This window comes from Gigantopelta aegis, chromosome 10 (assembly GCF_016097555.1).
Source record: "Gigantopelta aegis isolate Gae_Host chromosome 10, Gae_host_genome, whole genome shotgun sequence".
NCBI lineage: Eukaryota > Metazoa > Mollusca > Gastropoda > Neomphalida > Peltospiridae > Gigantopelta > Gigantopelta aegis.
Window position 1 is genome coordinate 10911056 of NC_054708.1, and position 17663 is coordinate 10928718.

At 35.0% G+C, this 17663-nt stretch overlaps 1 protein-coding gene across 1 annotated transcript in view; it reads left to right on the plus strand.

Moving 5' to 3' along the window:
* The window catches only part of LOC121384115, a 64730-nt gene that overhangs the window by 2493 nt on the left and 44574 nt on the right, over window positions 1–17663 (plus strand). Inside the window, exons 2-3 of the mRNA XM_041514353.1 lie at window positions 734–780; window positions 9268–9318. Of these exons, the coding sequence (XP_041370287.1) occupies window positions 734–780; window positions 9268–9318 (98 nt within the window). The remainder of the gene's footprint in view (window positions 1–733; window positions 781–9267; window positions 9319–17663) is intronic.

Sequence of the window (17663 nt, forward strand, 5' to 3'; positions counted from 1 at the left end):
CGCATAGTACTTTGACGTCATTGGCCAATAAACATGTCTATACCCATTGGAATGTTTATGTAAACAAAAACAAATTATTATATGGAACATTTTTAATACATTTTATTGCTGAAGTGAAAATGGTTAATAACTACTGTTGGTAAAGCATTAGTAACTTGAGCATAACGTTTTGAAAATCTGGTAGCCATGAGTAAAAGTGGTAGCCCCATAATGTTTTTAATTTTTTTAAAAAGTGAGAGAAAAAAGTTAAATAATTTGTTTTAATCATGAGCAATATACTGTGAAATATACACTTATTGGTTATCTGGTTAATCTAAGACATCCTAGGGGTCGGGATTTACCTCAGTCGGTCGAGTGGTCACTCAATGTGCTTGTGTCGCAGGATCGAACCACCTCAGTGGATCCATTCAGTTTTTTTTTTTTTTCTCGTTCCATCCAGTGCACCACAACTGGAAAAAGGCCATGGTATGTGCTTTTCTGTCTATGGGAAAGTGCATATAAAAGATCCCTTGCTGCATTAGAAAAAAATGTAGCAGGTTTCCTCTGATGACTACGAGTCAGAATTAACAAATGTTTAACATCCAGTAGCCGATGATTAGTTAATCAATGTGCTTTAGTGCTGCCGTTAAACAAACCAAACTAAGATAGCTAGATGGACCCTTATTGTAATTAAAATGCAACAGTATTACATTTAGATAAAGTGTAAATATGTGTGTACTTTTTCTAATTTCAGATTGCAATGCATAACAAAGTTTTTCAAAACTGGAAATGCATACAATGGTAAGCTTATATATATATATCTGTAGATATAGATATAGACATAGATATATGTGTACTCTCGAGTGCCAAATAAACATACACCTACGTTTATTAAATTTGTGAAAAAATGTCGGTGTCTACGCTTATTCAGCACCCTACGTGTAATTACATCTGAAAAAAATGTAATCCCCTACGCTAATTCAGCACCCAACACTTATTACAATTCTTAATTTATCAAATGCTTACATATAGCCTCTATTAGAAATTAGTGAGAAAACTTAGGCAGAGTTACATATGCATACTTTCAAGATCTTACTACAGTTGTATTCTGTTTTTATTACTGGTAAATTTTAGCTAAATTTCCAGACTTTATGCTAATTCCACACAATACTCTTATTGGGGTTTTAAAAAAATTCCACACCCTACTTTTAATTGATTTTAGAAAATTTTCCAGCCCCTATCCTTATTCAGCCCCTATGTTTATTAGGCACTCGAGAGTATATAATGTGTTTATGGAATGATTTCAAATTACAGTATGTCAATTTATGATATATGCATCAAGTTAAATTTCATCAATAAAACTGAGATAACATTTAGTAATGGTTTGATAAATAATTTTGTATAGATTATGTATAGTTCTGTGCTTCAAATTAAAGTACAGAGATCACAAAGCAGATCTTTCGGTCAAACTGATACACAAACAGACTTGCCAAATTAAGCTGACAACCAGCACATTTCACTGGTCATTGTAATAAGAAAATGCCCGATGGATGCTGCTATTAAGGAGAACTTTATACTAACATTTCAATTTTATTTTAACTCCTAATTTCTGTTCAAAACGGCAAGACTGGAGAGATGAGTGCAAACACACAACCTGCCAGTCCTAACCACTAATATCATTACCCAACATTTGTACCTGTACTGTGGATAATAATTAAAGATAAACTCTGAATTCATGATGTTTTACAGGAGTTGTGCACTCATCGTATTATGAATCCACAAATCAAGCTGCAAATTTAGTAGGATTCCAAGCTTCCATGAATCCCAGGTTTGGGATTCAAAGCATAAAATTATCAAATGGAATCTTAAATGTCTATATTATATATTTATGATTCTGGCAGAATCCTAAAACAAAGACCCCATATTCTTCTTCTGTTAATATTAGGCAAACATTACTTTTTATTTGAATGTTTTCAAAATCTCAGGATGCTGACCTAACATTAGTAACACAGGGGACACTATTTCAAAATCTTAGGTAACTGAAAGTCGTTTCATGTGAGTTTTAATTAGGTAACCAGAGTTTCACCTAGCATCTGGGAAATGGGAGTCATGACTCGCAGGGTTTATTTTGGGAGTCATGCATTTAAAAATGGGAGTCATAGATCTATGATATATTTCTTAAATCACATAATTGTTTGAATAACTGTCTTGTTTGTGTTACATGCATATATTATATCCAGTATTCTATCTGTATAATACATATATTATATATATATATTCATTGTTTTTCTCTTGTAGCCTAAATTTAGTATTTTTGTTGTTGGTTTTTTCTCTTTTTATTCACCCTTTGGCTTTTAGTCACCCAATGCTGTATACTAAACTGCTTTGTAACATACCTTCTTCTGCGCAATAACTGGCATAGCAAGGTGCCAAAAAGAGGGGGCGCTAGCTGCTACTGGATCAAGAAAAGTGGGAGGGGCACATCAACCCCCACTTGCTACACCAGCGAATAATTATGACTAAATCCTATTACGAGATATGCTCAACCATCTACATGTATTAAAAGCAATAAAGAACAATAATAAAAACAAAACAAAAAACTAAATATTTACTGTAGACCGAACTAAAAACTCGCGGCTGATATTCGTAAGCAGCAGATGATCTAAATTTAGACAAAGGGACTGGCATGCTACATCAGCCATTCTGTTTTGTACACATGTTACGTTAAATGTATTGAAACAGTTGGGAACCAGTTAAACCACTCGACTATATTTGTTCTGAAACTTTGTAGTCAAATTGACCGGCGTCGTGGCAGGCCATCAGTCTACAGGCTGGTAGGTACTGGGTTCGGATCCCAGTCGAGGCATGGGATTTTTAATCCAGATACCGACTCCAAACCCTGAGTGAGTGCTCCGCAAGGCTCAATGGGTAGGTGTAAACCACTTGCACCGACCAGTGATCCGTAACTGGTTCAACAAAGGCCATGGTTTGTGCTATCCAGTCTGTGGGAAGCGCAAATAAAAGATCCCTTGCTGCTAATCGGAAGAGTAGTCCATGTAGTGGTGACAGCGGGTGTCCTCTCAAAATCTGTGTTTTCCTTAACCATATGTCTGACGCCATATAACCGTAAATAAAATGTGTTGAGTGCGTCGTTAAATAAAACATTTCTTTCTTTCTTTGTAGTCGAATTGTGAAAATTTTTAGGGTTAAAAAAGAAATGAATGTAAAAGCGATTGACAGCGGAAAAAAAAAAAAAAAAAAACCCTATACATATAGAGCGAACTGATAACTCACAGGTATTTGTATACAGACCGCGCATTCGACACTGTTTTTACACTTAAGTTATCTTAAACGTATTGATCGGTTGGGAACCAGTGAAACCGCTCGGTTATTTTCATTTTGAGCTTTGTGTCTACTTATGACGCACACACAGATTTTATTTAGGAGTATTTTAGGTAAATATTGCATCAAATATGCAGGATTCCTTTGTCATGTGAAACCTTGGGTAACCGCTTATTCCATTATGTGAACTAAACTGACGATCAAAAGAAAGTATACCACTTATTTTTTCAAAGTATTAAAAACAACACAAAACACAAGTTGATGCAAATGTTATATTTTGAAAGTATAATAATTTGGCGATAAATAAACACGAGTATACTCGATAAAACCCATAAAATGATAATATCACAGTTCACAACAGCACTAGGGGTGAAATTGCGATTTCATAAAGGACCACTCATAACGAAGGTGAATAAATTTGACCACAAAGAACATGTTTCAATAGCATGTATGTCCACCATGTGCAAGTATGCAAGCATGGACCCCGTCGGACAGATTTCCGTCAATGACAATACGGTCTGTCTGCTGTTGGCCACAGATACCGCCCCAAACCATCACAGATCCACCACCAAATGGTTCAGTCTCCTGAACACAGCACGGAGCTGTTTTCTCTCCTGCACGTCAGTATATCTGAGTCTTGCCATCAGCTCTGAATAACTGGAACCTGCTCTCATCAGAAAAGAGTACACGTTGCCAGTTCTAATGTTGCCAACCTTGAAACTGACATGCCCAACGTAAACGTCGAAGTCGATGTTGCCTCGTCAATGTCATCCTTCTTAATGGTCGATAGGCCCTGATACCATGTTGTCGTAATCGACGATGTACAGTGTGACAACTGATAACACGTCCAAGGCCAGTCGCTGCAGATGACATCATAGTGAGGAATCTGTTACGTAAGTGTAAGATGTGGAGATGGCGGTCCTCGTTGGCTGTTGTGACGCGGGGTCTTCCACTTCATGGTCTATCTGCAGTCCTGCCAGTCACCCTGTAACGCTGTATCAACCTGGTGATCGTCAATTTTGTGCAATTCAGGATTCTTGCCACATGGGCATAACTCGCACCCAACTGCACCATACCAATAGCTCTCTCTTTTTCTTCAGCAGTTAGCCTTGCCATGTTCTCTGGTGTTTTACTGTTGACTGAGGCATGTTCTAAGCAATGGCACCCTTTTTTACACCCTTACGTGCACGAGTATCATGTTTCTCGTGCAGTATAAATTTGATGAATAAACTCATTTTGCACGTGTGACATCACCAAAACGCAGCAATGTGCGACTATTCGTCATTGATTGCATTATAACGAACAATACTGGAACCTATCTAACCTTCCATGAATGTGTATTGTGTTTATTTATAACAAAAATAATTGGTATACTTTCTTTTGATCGTCAGTTTATATTCACGTTACCGATGAGTTACACCTACCTAATTCAAACACACTTGAACTATGGTTCTGTGCTACATTGATGGTTCAAATGTATTTTAAAAAATAAACTGATTTTCAAATTGACTACTGATATATGGTACTTATAATTTTAGGACGTAATTTGTTCACCACGTAACCTATTGGTGGTTCACATGATTTTAAAGTTGCATAACAACGGTTCTTGTGAAATATTGTGCACTGTCTCGTGAAGGATGCTGTTTTCCTACTTCAAAATGGGCAATGTATTATAGTCTTCCATTTATGATTTTAAAAGACCCAATTCTACTATGGTTTCAGCACCAAATTTTACACAAGATTATACCAACAAATTCATTTTTATATAAAATAGAATATATTGCTTCCAGTACTTGTAACTTTTGTAATCGGCAATCAGAAACATTGCAACACTTGTTTCATGATTGCCCTAAAGTCAGTGAACTTTGGAAAACTATAGAACAATGGTTACAGCCAAAAAAAGACGAATATATTCAGCTTGATAAAAGTATGGTTCTATTCGGCAGCATACATACAAATCATAAATTTGTGAATTGGCTTATTGTCATTATACAGCATTATATATATAGAACAAAACTTCAAAAGAATATACTTCATATAACTGGAATTAAAATGTAATTACAAATAAATTACAAATAGCGAAATATATACTCTATAAAAACTGTTCACATAAAGAGTTTGATGAAAACTGGGCACCTTGGCAAAGATTTCTAGAAAATTAAACTTAGCCTTAATAGTTGAAAATAACTCCAATATAAGACGCATACTGTTGGTGTTTTTTTTTGTAACCTAAAAGCCAATAACGTTTGTTTTCTATATTTGGAAATATGGATATTTCTTTTCTTCTTTTCTCTCTGTTTTATTATATATTTATTTTGTCATTAATTTTGTGCTCCAAATTTGACTGTTTCAGTTAACTAGTAATTTTATTGAATGCACTTTATATTTATGTATCTATTGTACGGTAATGATTTCAGGGCCCCAACCCTGACATCAATATGAGTCACAATATGCTAATGTGTTACAAAACAGTGACATGGGGGTTAAAATTTCAAATTGTGTCAAATCTATCCCTACCCAGGTTTTTCAATAGCTACGGTAATGCCCTTTATAAGTTTAATTAGGCGATGATAACTTCGTTTGGAGAAGACCCCTAAATTTCATAATTTCTTAAACTAACAGTCGATTAACGTGCATCATTTTTGACAGACAAATCATGGAGAAAAAGGCATATTTTCTGATTATTATCAGTTTTATTTATCAAATGTGGGTGCAAAAATGTTAAACGCTTGAACACTAACATGAAACAAAACCAGCAATTGGGTTAAAATACATCAGAGTAGAATAAATCAACATTTTGAAAAGTGCCAACAATGAGCGGCTCACCTAAAACTACTGTACCTTTTTCAAGAATAGCTCAGTTTTTTCCTATGATAACCTCTGATAACAACTGTATCTACCATTTAATATGATGTTTTATCTTAACTCTCTACTGTTGAAAGGACACTTAAGCAAGGGAAATGATCTTAACGTGCATCATTGTGACAGACTATTTCATAACGTGCATCATATTTGACAGATAGTTAGCATCAGAGGGCCTAGGAAACTGTAGGAGTTCAGTATGATACCATCTAACAAGAACAGGAACAGGAAACATTGGAATATAAACTTTTCCAAACATAGTGGGGCCATAGGCCTTTGCCTACAATACTCCAACCGGGTATAAGGACACCAAATATTCAGGTAAGACAGGAAAACACTTTTCGTTTTCAAATTACACTTTCTGAATCTAACTCATTCTCAACTTGATGATGACCTGTGAGGACAAGAAATGCTAGGCAGTAAAGCATCCTTAGAATTAATGCAGTGTTTGCTTAAGTTCAGTGTATCTTTGCATGACTGCACTCAGAACACCATCTTCAGTGGTGAAGTCATCTGGGGTGCTGTTCACTCCAATGGGTCCATAGAAAAATCTCTTGCTTCTTAATCGTGTCTATGTCTGGTTTCTTTGGCAAGAAGAAATGTGAAACTGCATTCCGATACATCTTATGAAGGAACTTGACCTCATACTGTTCATCTTCTGCAGCAGTTGACACGACCAATGTAGTATGTCTTCGAGAAATACACAGCGTAGTACTGGTGAAGTGATGCCCTAAACAAAAAGTAACAATAGATGAGAATAATACCCTACAGTTGTTAAGAAGGAGTCATAGTAATATTTCCTAAAACTGCAAGCATCTAGTAGCATTTTTGTTTGACCTAAGCAATGCATGTACTTACTTCTTGTCTAGTAGTAGCAGCAGGAGGTTTACATGTATCACTTGATGCTGAAGTTGAATTTTATTAATTTAAAATAGTGTGTTTGTATTATTCCATGTTTATTTGTTTGTCTTGTTAATCTTTTGTACTTTTTGTTGTTTTTTTATTGATATGTAAAGCAGAGATTTGGGACTCCCATCCCCGACTGCTATTTGATCTGGGATATAAATATTTAAAAAAATAAAATTAAAAAAATTGCTCGACGTGTGGAAAGTTGGTTAATTTTTACATTATAATTTATATATAATATATATATCCCGAATTGTTCACTCTTAAATTTTTACAATTTATACATTAAATATATTTAAAAAAAAAAAAAAATTTAAAAAATTGATTTGGACTCCCCCCCCCCCCCCCCCCCCCCCTTAAATTTTTGGGTAGCTAATAATAATAAAATCTGATTAATACTTAGCTATTATCATCAAAAATAAGCAATTAAGTTTACCCAACACCACACCATCTCACCTAAACACACACACACACACACACACCACCCACCCCCCACCCCCCACCCCACCCCACCCCCGCCAAAAGAAAACAAACAAAAAAACTGGACACTAATTGCCCTTTAATAGGTGTATCAAGGTCACGGTTGCATTACCGCATGGTACTTTTTTTATTGTACAGTTGGGCTGTTATTAAAGAACACATTATTGATAGTTTTGATTTGAGATGGTCTCTAAGTAAAGTTAATAATGTTGCTACTTTGCTTTGTTCAATACGACTGTACTATGAAAATTATTAAAGCTGGAGGTATTTCCGTTAGTCACCTAATATCGTATCGATCGTTTTTATGGAAAATGAAAATCTATCTAAATACCCTGTATGAAGATACAAGATAATAACCAAACATGGAAGCCGACAAAATAATTTTGCTGCAATGTTCTAGAGAATCACTACATTTTCATCCAGAAAGAATGTTCTGTCAACAAAACAACAACGCACGGAATATGCACGTCAAATCCAGAGCACGTTATCTGAAATCTGTCAAAAACTGACGCACGAATAAAAAGTGAGCATGGACCTTGGCTTGCCTTCAAGAAAATCAGTGCGAACGGCGCCAACCGAAGTCATTACCTGTAAATGATAATACACAGACGATCTTTAACTACTCCCGACAGCGTGCATTTACTTACTTCTGATTTTGATGAACGTGCGTCAGTGCTAACACTCGTTAGTAATTTGACAGAGCGAGTGCATTTTAAAAATGACCGCCATTGCACTAGCTCCATCACAGAAAAGGATCACGCGTCAGTTCCATTGTTGGAGGATTTTCCTATGAGTCATCAATTTAGTGGCTCTGCCTTATTCAATGCAGTTAACTTTTCGTGCGTCATTCTTTGACAGAGGTGGACTATTCTGATTTTGAAATGTTTTTTTAATGATTATATTGAGATGGAGTGTAATCAAAAGTTCTTACCTGTTACTTGGATGACTTTGTTTCCATGGTGCAGTGGGATTGTTTCTTCTATCTTCAGTTATATGATACATTTGATAGTGCCTCTGACCGATTGTCAGTTGACAGACACACCTGACGCACGTTATGTTCAAAGAATGTTTTAACAGGAAGAAAATGGCTGATGATTTATTGGAAGAAACCTGTGGACTGTCAACCCTTTATACTTGCCTTTTAAAAGGGGGTGCCAAATTTTAAGAATTTAGCCATGCACAATGTGTGTTTTTTGGCCTTCCAGATGGTGCACATTTTTATGTCAGAAATTTAGCTTGAAAATAATGGGCAGTTGCTGAAAGAAAATGATATTTCAAAAACAACTTCTCAAACATCACAAAACCATTGTCTCAGCTATATCCTACAATAAAACACTATAGGATAAAGAAATAACACCACTTGTAGACAATATAATTTTATTTATTTCAGCCTCACATTTAACAATGTACAGTGCAACACATTAGCAAATTGTGACTCATATATAAATATCTGGGGCAATAAATTTTTTTTATTGTGCACTGTAACATTGATTGATAAGAGTCAGTCATCTCAAAACATCTTTTGGACTCAGACTTGTGCTGTGATATAAATCTTATTACACTGATTGTTTTGTTGTTCTGATAATATAAGATGTCAAGAACCAAGGCCTTTGTTTAGTTTAATGATTTTCTTGTCCCAAAAGGGTTTATTTAAAATGTGATGTTTTTTCTTTTCTTTTTTTCTTTTTCTTTTTCCAGACAGAAAACCTGTGGAGAATGAAGCTGAAACAAGTTTGAATGTTACATCTGGTAAGCCTGCTGTAACCTTCTGCTTTACTAACGCTATCCATGTGTTGCTTTTCTTGTCTGTCTTATCTGATGAGAAATTAACATATTAAGCCATACCTTGCTGCTTGTAACCCTAGGTTGCTTGGTGATGGTTTGCTTTTATGCTTAATGGACATGTAGACAGAGGATTATTGGTATTGGGGAGATAAAAACTAAAATTGTGAACATTTCCGATAGTTGACTGTAACTACTAATTAAAAAAAAATATTTTTACACTCAATTCATGTGGCATGGAGCGAAGATTCATAAATCAGAATGCTAGATCTTTCAGTGGTCAGCCAAATCTTCCTACACAAGACAGTTTCTTCTATCAGTCGCTTGCAAGCGGTTACAATGTCGGCGCTGCAGGGCTGTATTCCAACTTGCCTGGCATGTCTAACCAAGTTGGCAGTGGACTTGGAAATGTTAGTATGACAAATCAAGACATTCATTCTGTTAACAGCGGGACCGATTTGAACCAATTCATGATGCAGCAGCAACAAGTAATACAGCAACAGATGCTGATGAGGAATCAGTTACACATACAGAATCAGAGCAGAATGCTGAATCAGTTCCAGATCCAGAATCAGCTCCAGGTCCAGAATCAGTTCCAGTTACAAAATCTGAACAGAATGATAAATGATTACCATATGCAAATCTGGAACAGATTTCTGAGTCGGTATACAATGCAAGTAAATGATTTTCAATCACCGGTAGCCCAGGTTCAAGATTATAACAGAAAACTGGATGTTTCTCCTGTTTTGGGGTCAACAAACCAGCCAAATTCTCAAATGTATGCAGGTGGTAGCCATGGGGGTTGTGTACCGAGAAGAGAAACAGTAAATGGTCAGCAAAGCAAAGATAGAAATGAAAATGATGAATTAGTTTCAGGAAGAGTTAATTGCATTGATAATGTATCTGGCAACAAAGTAGCCAGAGTGGAAGGTGTCTGTAAAACATTTGACTATGGAGTCGAACCATTTGTGTCCCAATCAAAAATGACTTGTTGCAGTAAAAGCAAAACAGATGGTCTCAGTAATACATTTGATAAAAAAGAGTATGCTGCTGACAGAAATATTGCAATACAACCAAGAAACCAGACATTAAAGACACTTGATAAGATTGATGACATCAAACAGATTCCAGAAAACTTTAATACCAAAGCAGATGGTGCTTACAAGACGATTGATAAAAAGGTTGATGGCAGATGTATTGTGACCCAGTCAAAAACACAAGCAGATTTGCCTGGAAAGGTTTACAAAGAAGAATCATTTCATAAAGATACTGGTATAAGTAGTTTTTCCAAGTCGTTCAATAAATATTCTGTCAAACCCATTTGTCGGAAGACATCAAAAGTCGGATCAGTTGTGGTTGAGTACATAACTGGTGTCCAAAGAAGTGTATCTCAACCAAAACTGCATAGCTTTGAAAGTAAGAACCAAAAATGGGATAATAATTGTACACAGTGTCCCCCACAAGTAGGGCACCATCTGGAAGAAAAAGACTGCAGGAGGTGTGTGAATCAGTTGTTGACCAAACATCTTGGGATGAGCTGTGGACTGGGTGCTGGTGAATCAAAGAGCGTCTGTGGTGCAGGTGGTGAGAATGTTGGACTGTCAGATGCTAGAACCTGCAGGACAGATTTGATACTACAGGAATATTTAGAAACAACTGATCTGAATGACTGCGATTCTTCAACAAAGGAAACTGAACAAAAGATGAGCATCAATGACTGCAGTTCTTGGGAAGAGGATACTGAACAGAAGGTGAGCATCAATGACTGTAGTTCTTGGGAAGAGGAAACTGGACAGAAACTGACCATGAATGACTACAACATCAGGAAAGATAACACTCAACAGAAAATATATATCTTTCACTGCAGCAGCAAGAAAGAGGAAACTGGGCAGAAAATAAACGCAAGTGACAGGAATTCATTGCCATCAACTGATAACTGTTTGGCCAGCTCAGCTTGCAAGTCTACTATAGAGTGGATGGTAAATGCAGTTCATGTACATTCACAACAGACACTACCCCATGATCGTGTTGCAGAGTCCAACCTAACTGACAGTAAAGTGAAATTCCACGTTATGACTCCTTTAACAAACCCTTCAAGAAGAGACTTGGATCTTGATGGTATGAACTTTGGTAATAGAGAAAGTGCTGAACACCTTGGTAATGGGTTCAGACCAGATGTATCTAATAAGATGGAGGAGATGAGGATGTCTCAGATGGACCAGCAGATGGCTAACAATAATTCAGATGAATGGAGTCTTGCTGAGTCTGTTACAAATACCACCCTGGACACTGTAAAATTGGCTGATTCCATTGTTACTGAATGTGAGGAAGATCCACACTCTAAGGCTCTCCCGGTTTCTAGTTCAAAGCATCCACAGGGTAGGATCGTTAAATTCTGGGATCTGTTGCATGCTCTCTAACATCCTGTTGGGTTTAACAAAGTGTAAACTCTTTCCCCATCTGAGTGAATGATTCACAGAATATCACGTAACGTTAGTCCAATATCTACAGAAAGCCTTGAAAAGAAATAAGTTATAATAGCTGTCCAAGCATTTTCAGTCTTTGGTTTATTTAACTTATAATATAATATGTAATTGGCAGTTTATGTTTATGTTGATGCTGATATTTTGAAGTATTGGAATTCACTTTTGAACTATCTTTCTGTGGAAGGAATCAGTTATATAAAATAATTATTTATTTCAATTTACTGAGGAATCAATTGACAGAAGCTGTTTCACTTTTTTTTCACTGTTGAGATGGGGAAACGACTTTAAGCTATGCTCCAAGTACTGTAGTGCAGCTCAGAAATTAAATTATAGTTTGTAAAAAGATTTCTTAACTTAGATGTAAAAAGATTTTGAGTATAATATGATTGGACCCAGTGGCTCCACAACTGGTGTATTAAAAGTTGTATATGTGCTGTCTTGACTGTGGTAAAAGGCATAAAAAGTCTCTTTGCTATTGCTTAGTAGTTATAACCTATTTGATGGCAGCTTCATTCATGGATCACCCTCTGGGCTAATTGTTGCATTTAACATGTTTAGATGACTATATGTAATAGCAGACCTCACTGTTAAAGGGGAGTTATCACTCCCGTATTGTATCATTCTCCTGAGACTAGTTCAAGGAGAGTAATTTATATTTATAGCTCCCCTTACAAGCTTTCTACAAGAAAATAATTTGAAGGTACATAATAAAAACAAAACCGATTGTAAGTGCCCCTACTAGGTAGTTATGGGTTTGAAATGTTTTGGATAATGCATTTTATTTATTTTAACAAATTATAAACAGCAGATCTCTTACTTTAACACATTTTTAAACAGCAGTTCTCTTAATATAATCTTTTTCAAAATATATTTAAATGTATCCATTTATTGCAGATCACTTACTTTAACACATTTTAAACAGCAGTTTTCTTAATATAATCTTTCTAAAAAAATATAAAAATGTATTGCCTATATTTTAGGGTACATAATTTTACTCTTTGTATCATCTGACAGAAACTCTGCCGTAGCATGTGAATATATAAGTTATCAATATGGTAATATCATAAATTAATCATTCCCCTCAGGGTTTGGTTTTTTCCCTTTCATTTTCATCTGACAGTATTCTACAGATAATTATTGTTACATGGAAACAATTGTTTTGATGGCATGTCAACACAATCATGGAACTAAACGCTTGCTAACAATTATTGTGTAACATCCACCATTTACCATGATTACCACAAAAAAAAACTTTCCAGTGGGTTCCGATTATCACAGAACCGAAAAACATATTTTCAACAAAACGTGAAATCCTGGGGTCTGATACAGATATATTTCAAAGCTTCTGCTCCTTATTAGCTTGTGTAAAACATTACTTAAAATGTTTCAAGCGTGTGTAATACTAAGCTACATAATTATAATGAGATTTGCAGGGTGTGCATTGTCTTTCATAGTACTAGTAGGAGTTTGTTTTTATCCGATACTTGTAGGCAGCTAATTCTACTAAATGAAAAGTAGTGGGTAGTGGTTGCAGAAGGTGCAGCTGAAAACCTCTGCCTGCCATCTACCAGTAGTACCAAGAAACACAAAATTCAGGTCAGGTTTTTCAGGAAACATTGTACCATTCTCACTTTGGTATTCTTCCTTAGAATATTGTGTGTGGAATTTGGCTTGGTGTTGATGTCAGAAATCATGGCGTTATTCTTCCTTAAAGATCTGTTGAAATACATCTTGGTTGGGGGATTTTGTGCATGTTTTGGGGTTGGGGTTATGTTTTTTTTTTCTGCATTCAATCTAGCACTGAACTATTGAACTGTGCTGCCTCTACTCACTTGATACCTCTATTAGCAACATAATTGTTTATGTGTTCTTAGCAAGATACAGGGTATCATTTGTTTATGTATACTTAACAACAGACAAGGTAGCATATGTGCAACAGCTTTGGATACATTAGTTGTGTAGGTATAGAAATCACTTGTACGTTCCAGAGTTGAAATTTTAATTGTGGTGGCCAGCCGGGCCATTAGAATATTATTTTACTTGTATTAAATTAATCCAACCCTCATATTGGTGCATTGAATGGAGGAAGTTATTGGTAGTTCCATAGGAACAAAATGTAGTTATCATTTTTATCAAACTTACTTTTTAGTATGAATTATTTCTGCAACTGATCCTTGGTCAATGAAACCTTGGGTGACCAACAACTACCAATTTTTCAAGCATGTAAATCATATTGTTGCAAAATGTTTCTTTTTTAAATTTTAGGCCAAATTGGGGGTTTTGTGTTCTGTATTATGTTATTAACTTTCCAAATGAATCATATTCAAGATTGTCTAATATGACTATTATAAGGACTTGTATGTGTAGACTTGCAAAGCTATTTCTGAGCAGTACTTCAGTATATGCAAACAACATACATGCAAATTTAACATATATTTAAAGATGCATGTTGAGTATTTTTGTTGGAAACTGGTTCTATTTTCTGACTAATTGTTATGGCAATGCATGTAGGGTATTACTAACATTATTTTCATTTATTAATTATTTGTCAGATGGCTACAGGTGACTATGGCAAAGCTGTTCAGTTGTTATTGGGGTTTTTTCCCATATGTAATGATTTGTCTTCCTTTGAAAATGTCTTGTTTTAATGGAGGGTTTTTATAAATTTATTTAATTTTGATGACATCATTAAATATATCCTATTTGATACATCTACATTTGTATGTTAGATAAAGTGACCAAGATTTGAGGATAGAAAGCAGATTACAGTAATGTTTATACGGTTCTGTGTTTTTCAGAATCCATGGTGCTTATATTGTTTTATTCATATTAATCTATAGTCATGGGGCAGGATTCAGCTCAGTCGGTTGAATGCTTACTTGAGGTGCTTGCATCACAGGATCGAACCACCTCGATGGATCAGTTCAGCTGATTGGGTTTTTCTTGTTCAACCAGTGCACCACAACTGGACAAAGGCTGTGGTATTGTCTGTGTGAAAGTGCATATAAAAGATCCCTTGCTGCATTAGGAAAAAACCACACACACATACACGCTCACTCTTTCTCTCTCTCTCTCTCTCTCTCTCTCTCTCTCTCTCTCTCTCTCTCTCTCTCTCTCTGTCTCTGTCTCTGTCTCTCTCTCTCTCTCTCTCTCATGTAATGTGCAACTGACTGAATGACACGAAACACTCCAGGCATCATGGATGTCTGTGTATTAGTTGAAGTCACTTTTTACCGAGTCATATTCTGTGATCCCCTTACTTCTTTCTATTGGTGTATATAATTGTAAAATACCATAATAGTTACACAGAGATGAAAGTAATAAATTTTTATGTGTTTTTAGAATTTTGAATTTTATAACTACATGTACACAAAATAGTCCGTGTTCTTGATCATTGGTGAAAAGCTCACAGTAACCCCATATTTTCCAAGACCCTGACAGTTTTCTGAAATTTCTGTACAATGTTAATTTATCCCTGGTTTTATATAAATATATATATTTCAATTTTTTTTTTATTATTATTTTAAATGCTTTGTGCCTATTTAAAATGGATATGAAGTGCAATTACTATAAAATATCTAAAACTGATTGAGTACGAAGTTAAATAATGATGACTTTGATTCATGTCTTGTTTTTGTGGGGATTTTTTTTAGGATTGGTTTGTCAGGTACATGTATGTTTATACAGCAGTATTAAATAACTATTATTTGTATAATTCAACAAATTTTTTATTCATATTTCTTTTTTAAAAAGTCCATGGTAAAGTAACTTTTATGGAAAAGTCCCAGCAGAACAAATATATCATAGCATTAAGTTTTTCGATAGGATAAGTGAAATATATTAGCAAAAAGCGAAAGATATTGTCAAAATTAGGAATAATGCATGTATATAATAAATACCTGGCAGACTGTTTCATGGTGTTTTTTTCTTCCTTTTTTAAATAAGTATATTATTAAGTACTTGTAATAGTTAAAATATACTAGTAATATATGTATTTATTCACAAGATTAATACCTATTCAAAGGTTTAATCATTGTGCTTTTTTTGTTTGTTACTTTGAGAGTAGCTAATGTGCTAAAAGATCCATTCTTCATTTACAAGCTGCTAAAGGAGTAACAAAATATGTCACATATGGGTAATGTTATTAATTGTTAAATGTTATGTACATGTATGTGCACCTGTCTAATGATGTTTGTAACTTGTGAAGAAACAGTGTATTGCATGAATATGTTTTGCATGGGTTTGTTGTGTTTATGCGTTAATGTTCAAACATGAATACTTCTGAAAGCAAAGTTTTGACAGTATATCATAATTAGTAACAATAATATATGTGGCAATACATAAATTTACCTGTTTAGTCTGAAAAGAAAATTGGTCTGTGAAATATTTAATGGTATATGCATAACTACAGTGATTAATCATGTCCGTTTCCTAGTGTTAAAGATGTCAGTATACAAATCTTGGCTAGCTTTGCAGCACTCGCCAAATTCGCCAGTTGCAAATTTTAAATATAAATTGGCAAATTTTGGTTTAATTTGGAGAAATAATTTCATGCAATAATTGACATTTTATTACAAAATAACTGTGTTTCTGCAATTTTTGAAGTTTAATGCATATAATTTGTCGAAATGTTCTGCACGCCCAGAGCTAGCCCTGCAAATGTATATCAGGTTTAAAAAAGTCTTGCTCGACTTTTACACTTTTGGAAGACAACGTGTAGAAGACTGAAAGAACATAAAGTTGACTGAATTGTCAGTAATATTTTCTTGAAAAAAGAACATGTCAAATCGATTCAGACACCACTATAATACCAATTACTGCATATTAATTATTTTACTCTTGTTATTGTTCTTTGAATTACACGTACATAAATATTATGTGTGTGGATCTCTATTAAGTGTGTTCTCTTAGTATTGTAGCCATGGCTTAATGTACTGACGCAGGGGACAATATTTCAAAATCATAGGTAACCAGAAGTCAGTTCACGTGAGTTTTACTTTGGTAACCGATTGTTTGGTTACGTTAATATAGTTCTCATAACCGATGAGTTAGACCTACCCAATCCTAAAACACTTGAACTACCGTTCTGTGCTACATTGGTGGTTCAAATGTACTTAAAAACAAACTGCTTTTCACTTTTATTACTGATATATGGTATTTTTAATTTAATAATGTAATTGTTCACCACATAACCGATTGGCAGTTCTCGTGATTTTAAAGTTGTGAAACCGACACACGAACAGAACAATGGTAACCGTGAAATATTGTGCCCTGCTGACGTGTTCATTATCTTTGAAAGTAGAATTATGTTTGAAAAAAATAGGCAGCAACATGTATGTCTACAGTACTGAGCTTAGTAAGCTGTGTACAGGTTAATTACCGGTATAAACATGAAAAGTAGGCAGTGATGGTGACAACGGTATTTGCCAAGATCACCACCTGCTACATGTTAATAAAAGCTCGGTATACATGTACATACATTTTCAATTTGTACCATTTGTAATGACTATATTGAAACCCGAGATGTGCAAATTAAATGCATTAATTAGAAAAATTGCATTAAAGTTGTTCCATGTTCATTTTCTTTGAGCAATCTGTGGCCTTACAAAAATGTTCTCAAGTGTTACAAGATCTTAATCATGATTCAAACTTAATGGCGGAACTGATACCAATTGCCTTAGCTGTGATATGAATTGCAGTAGGTCGGAGCTTTACCCATTGCAGCTTTTTGCTACTGAATAATATTTCTTTCCATTAAAGAGATAGTTAAAGCAGTTTGTTACAAAATGCTGTGGGAAAGGTAAAAATTGCACAGAGCAATTACCT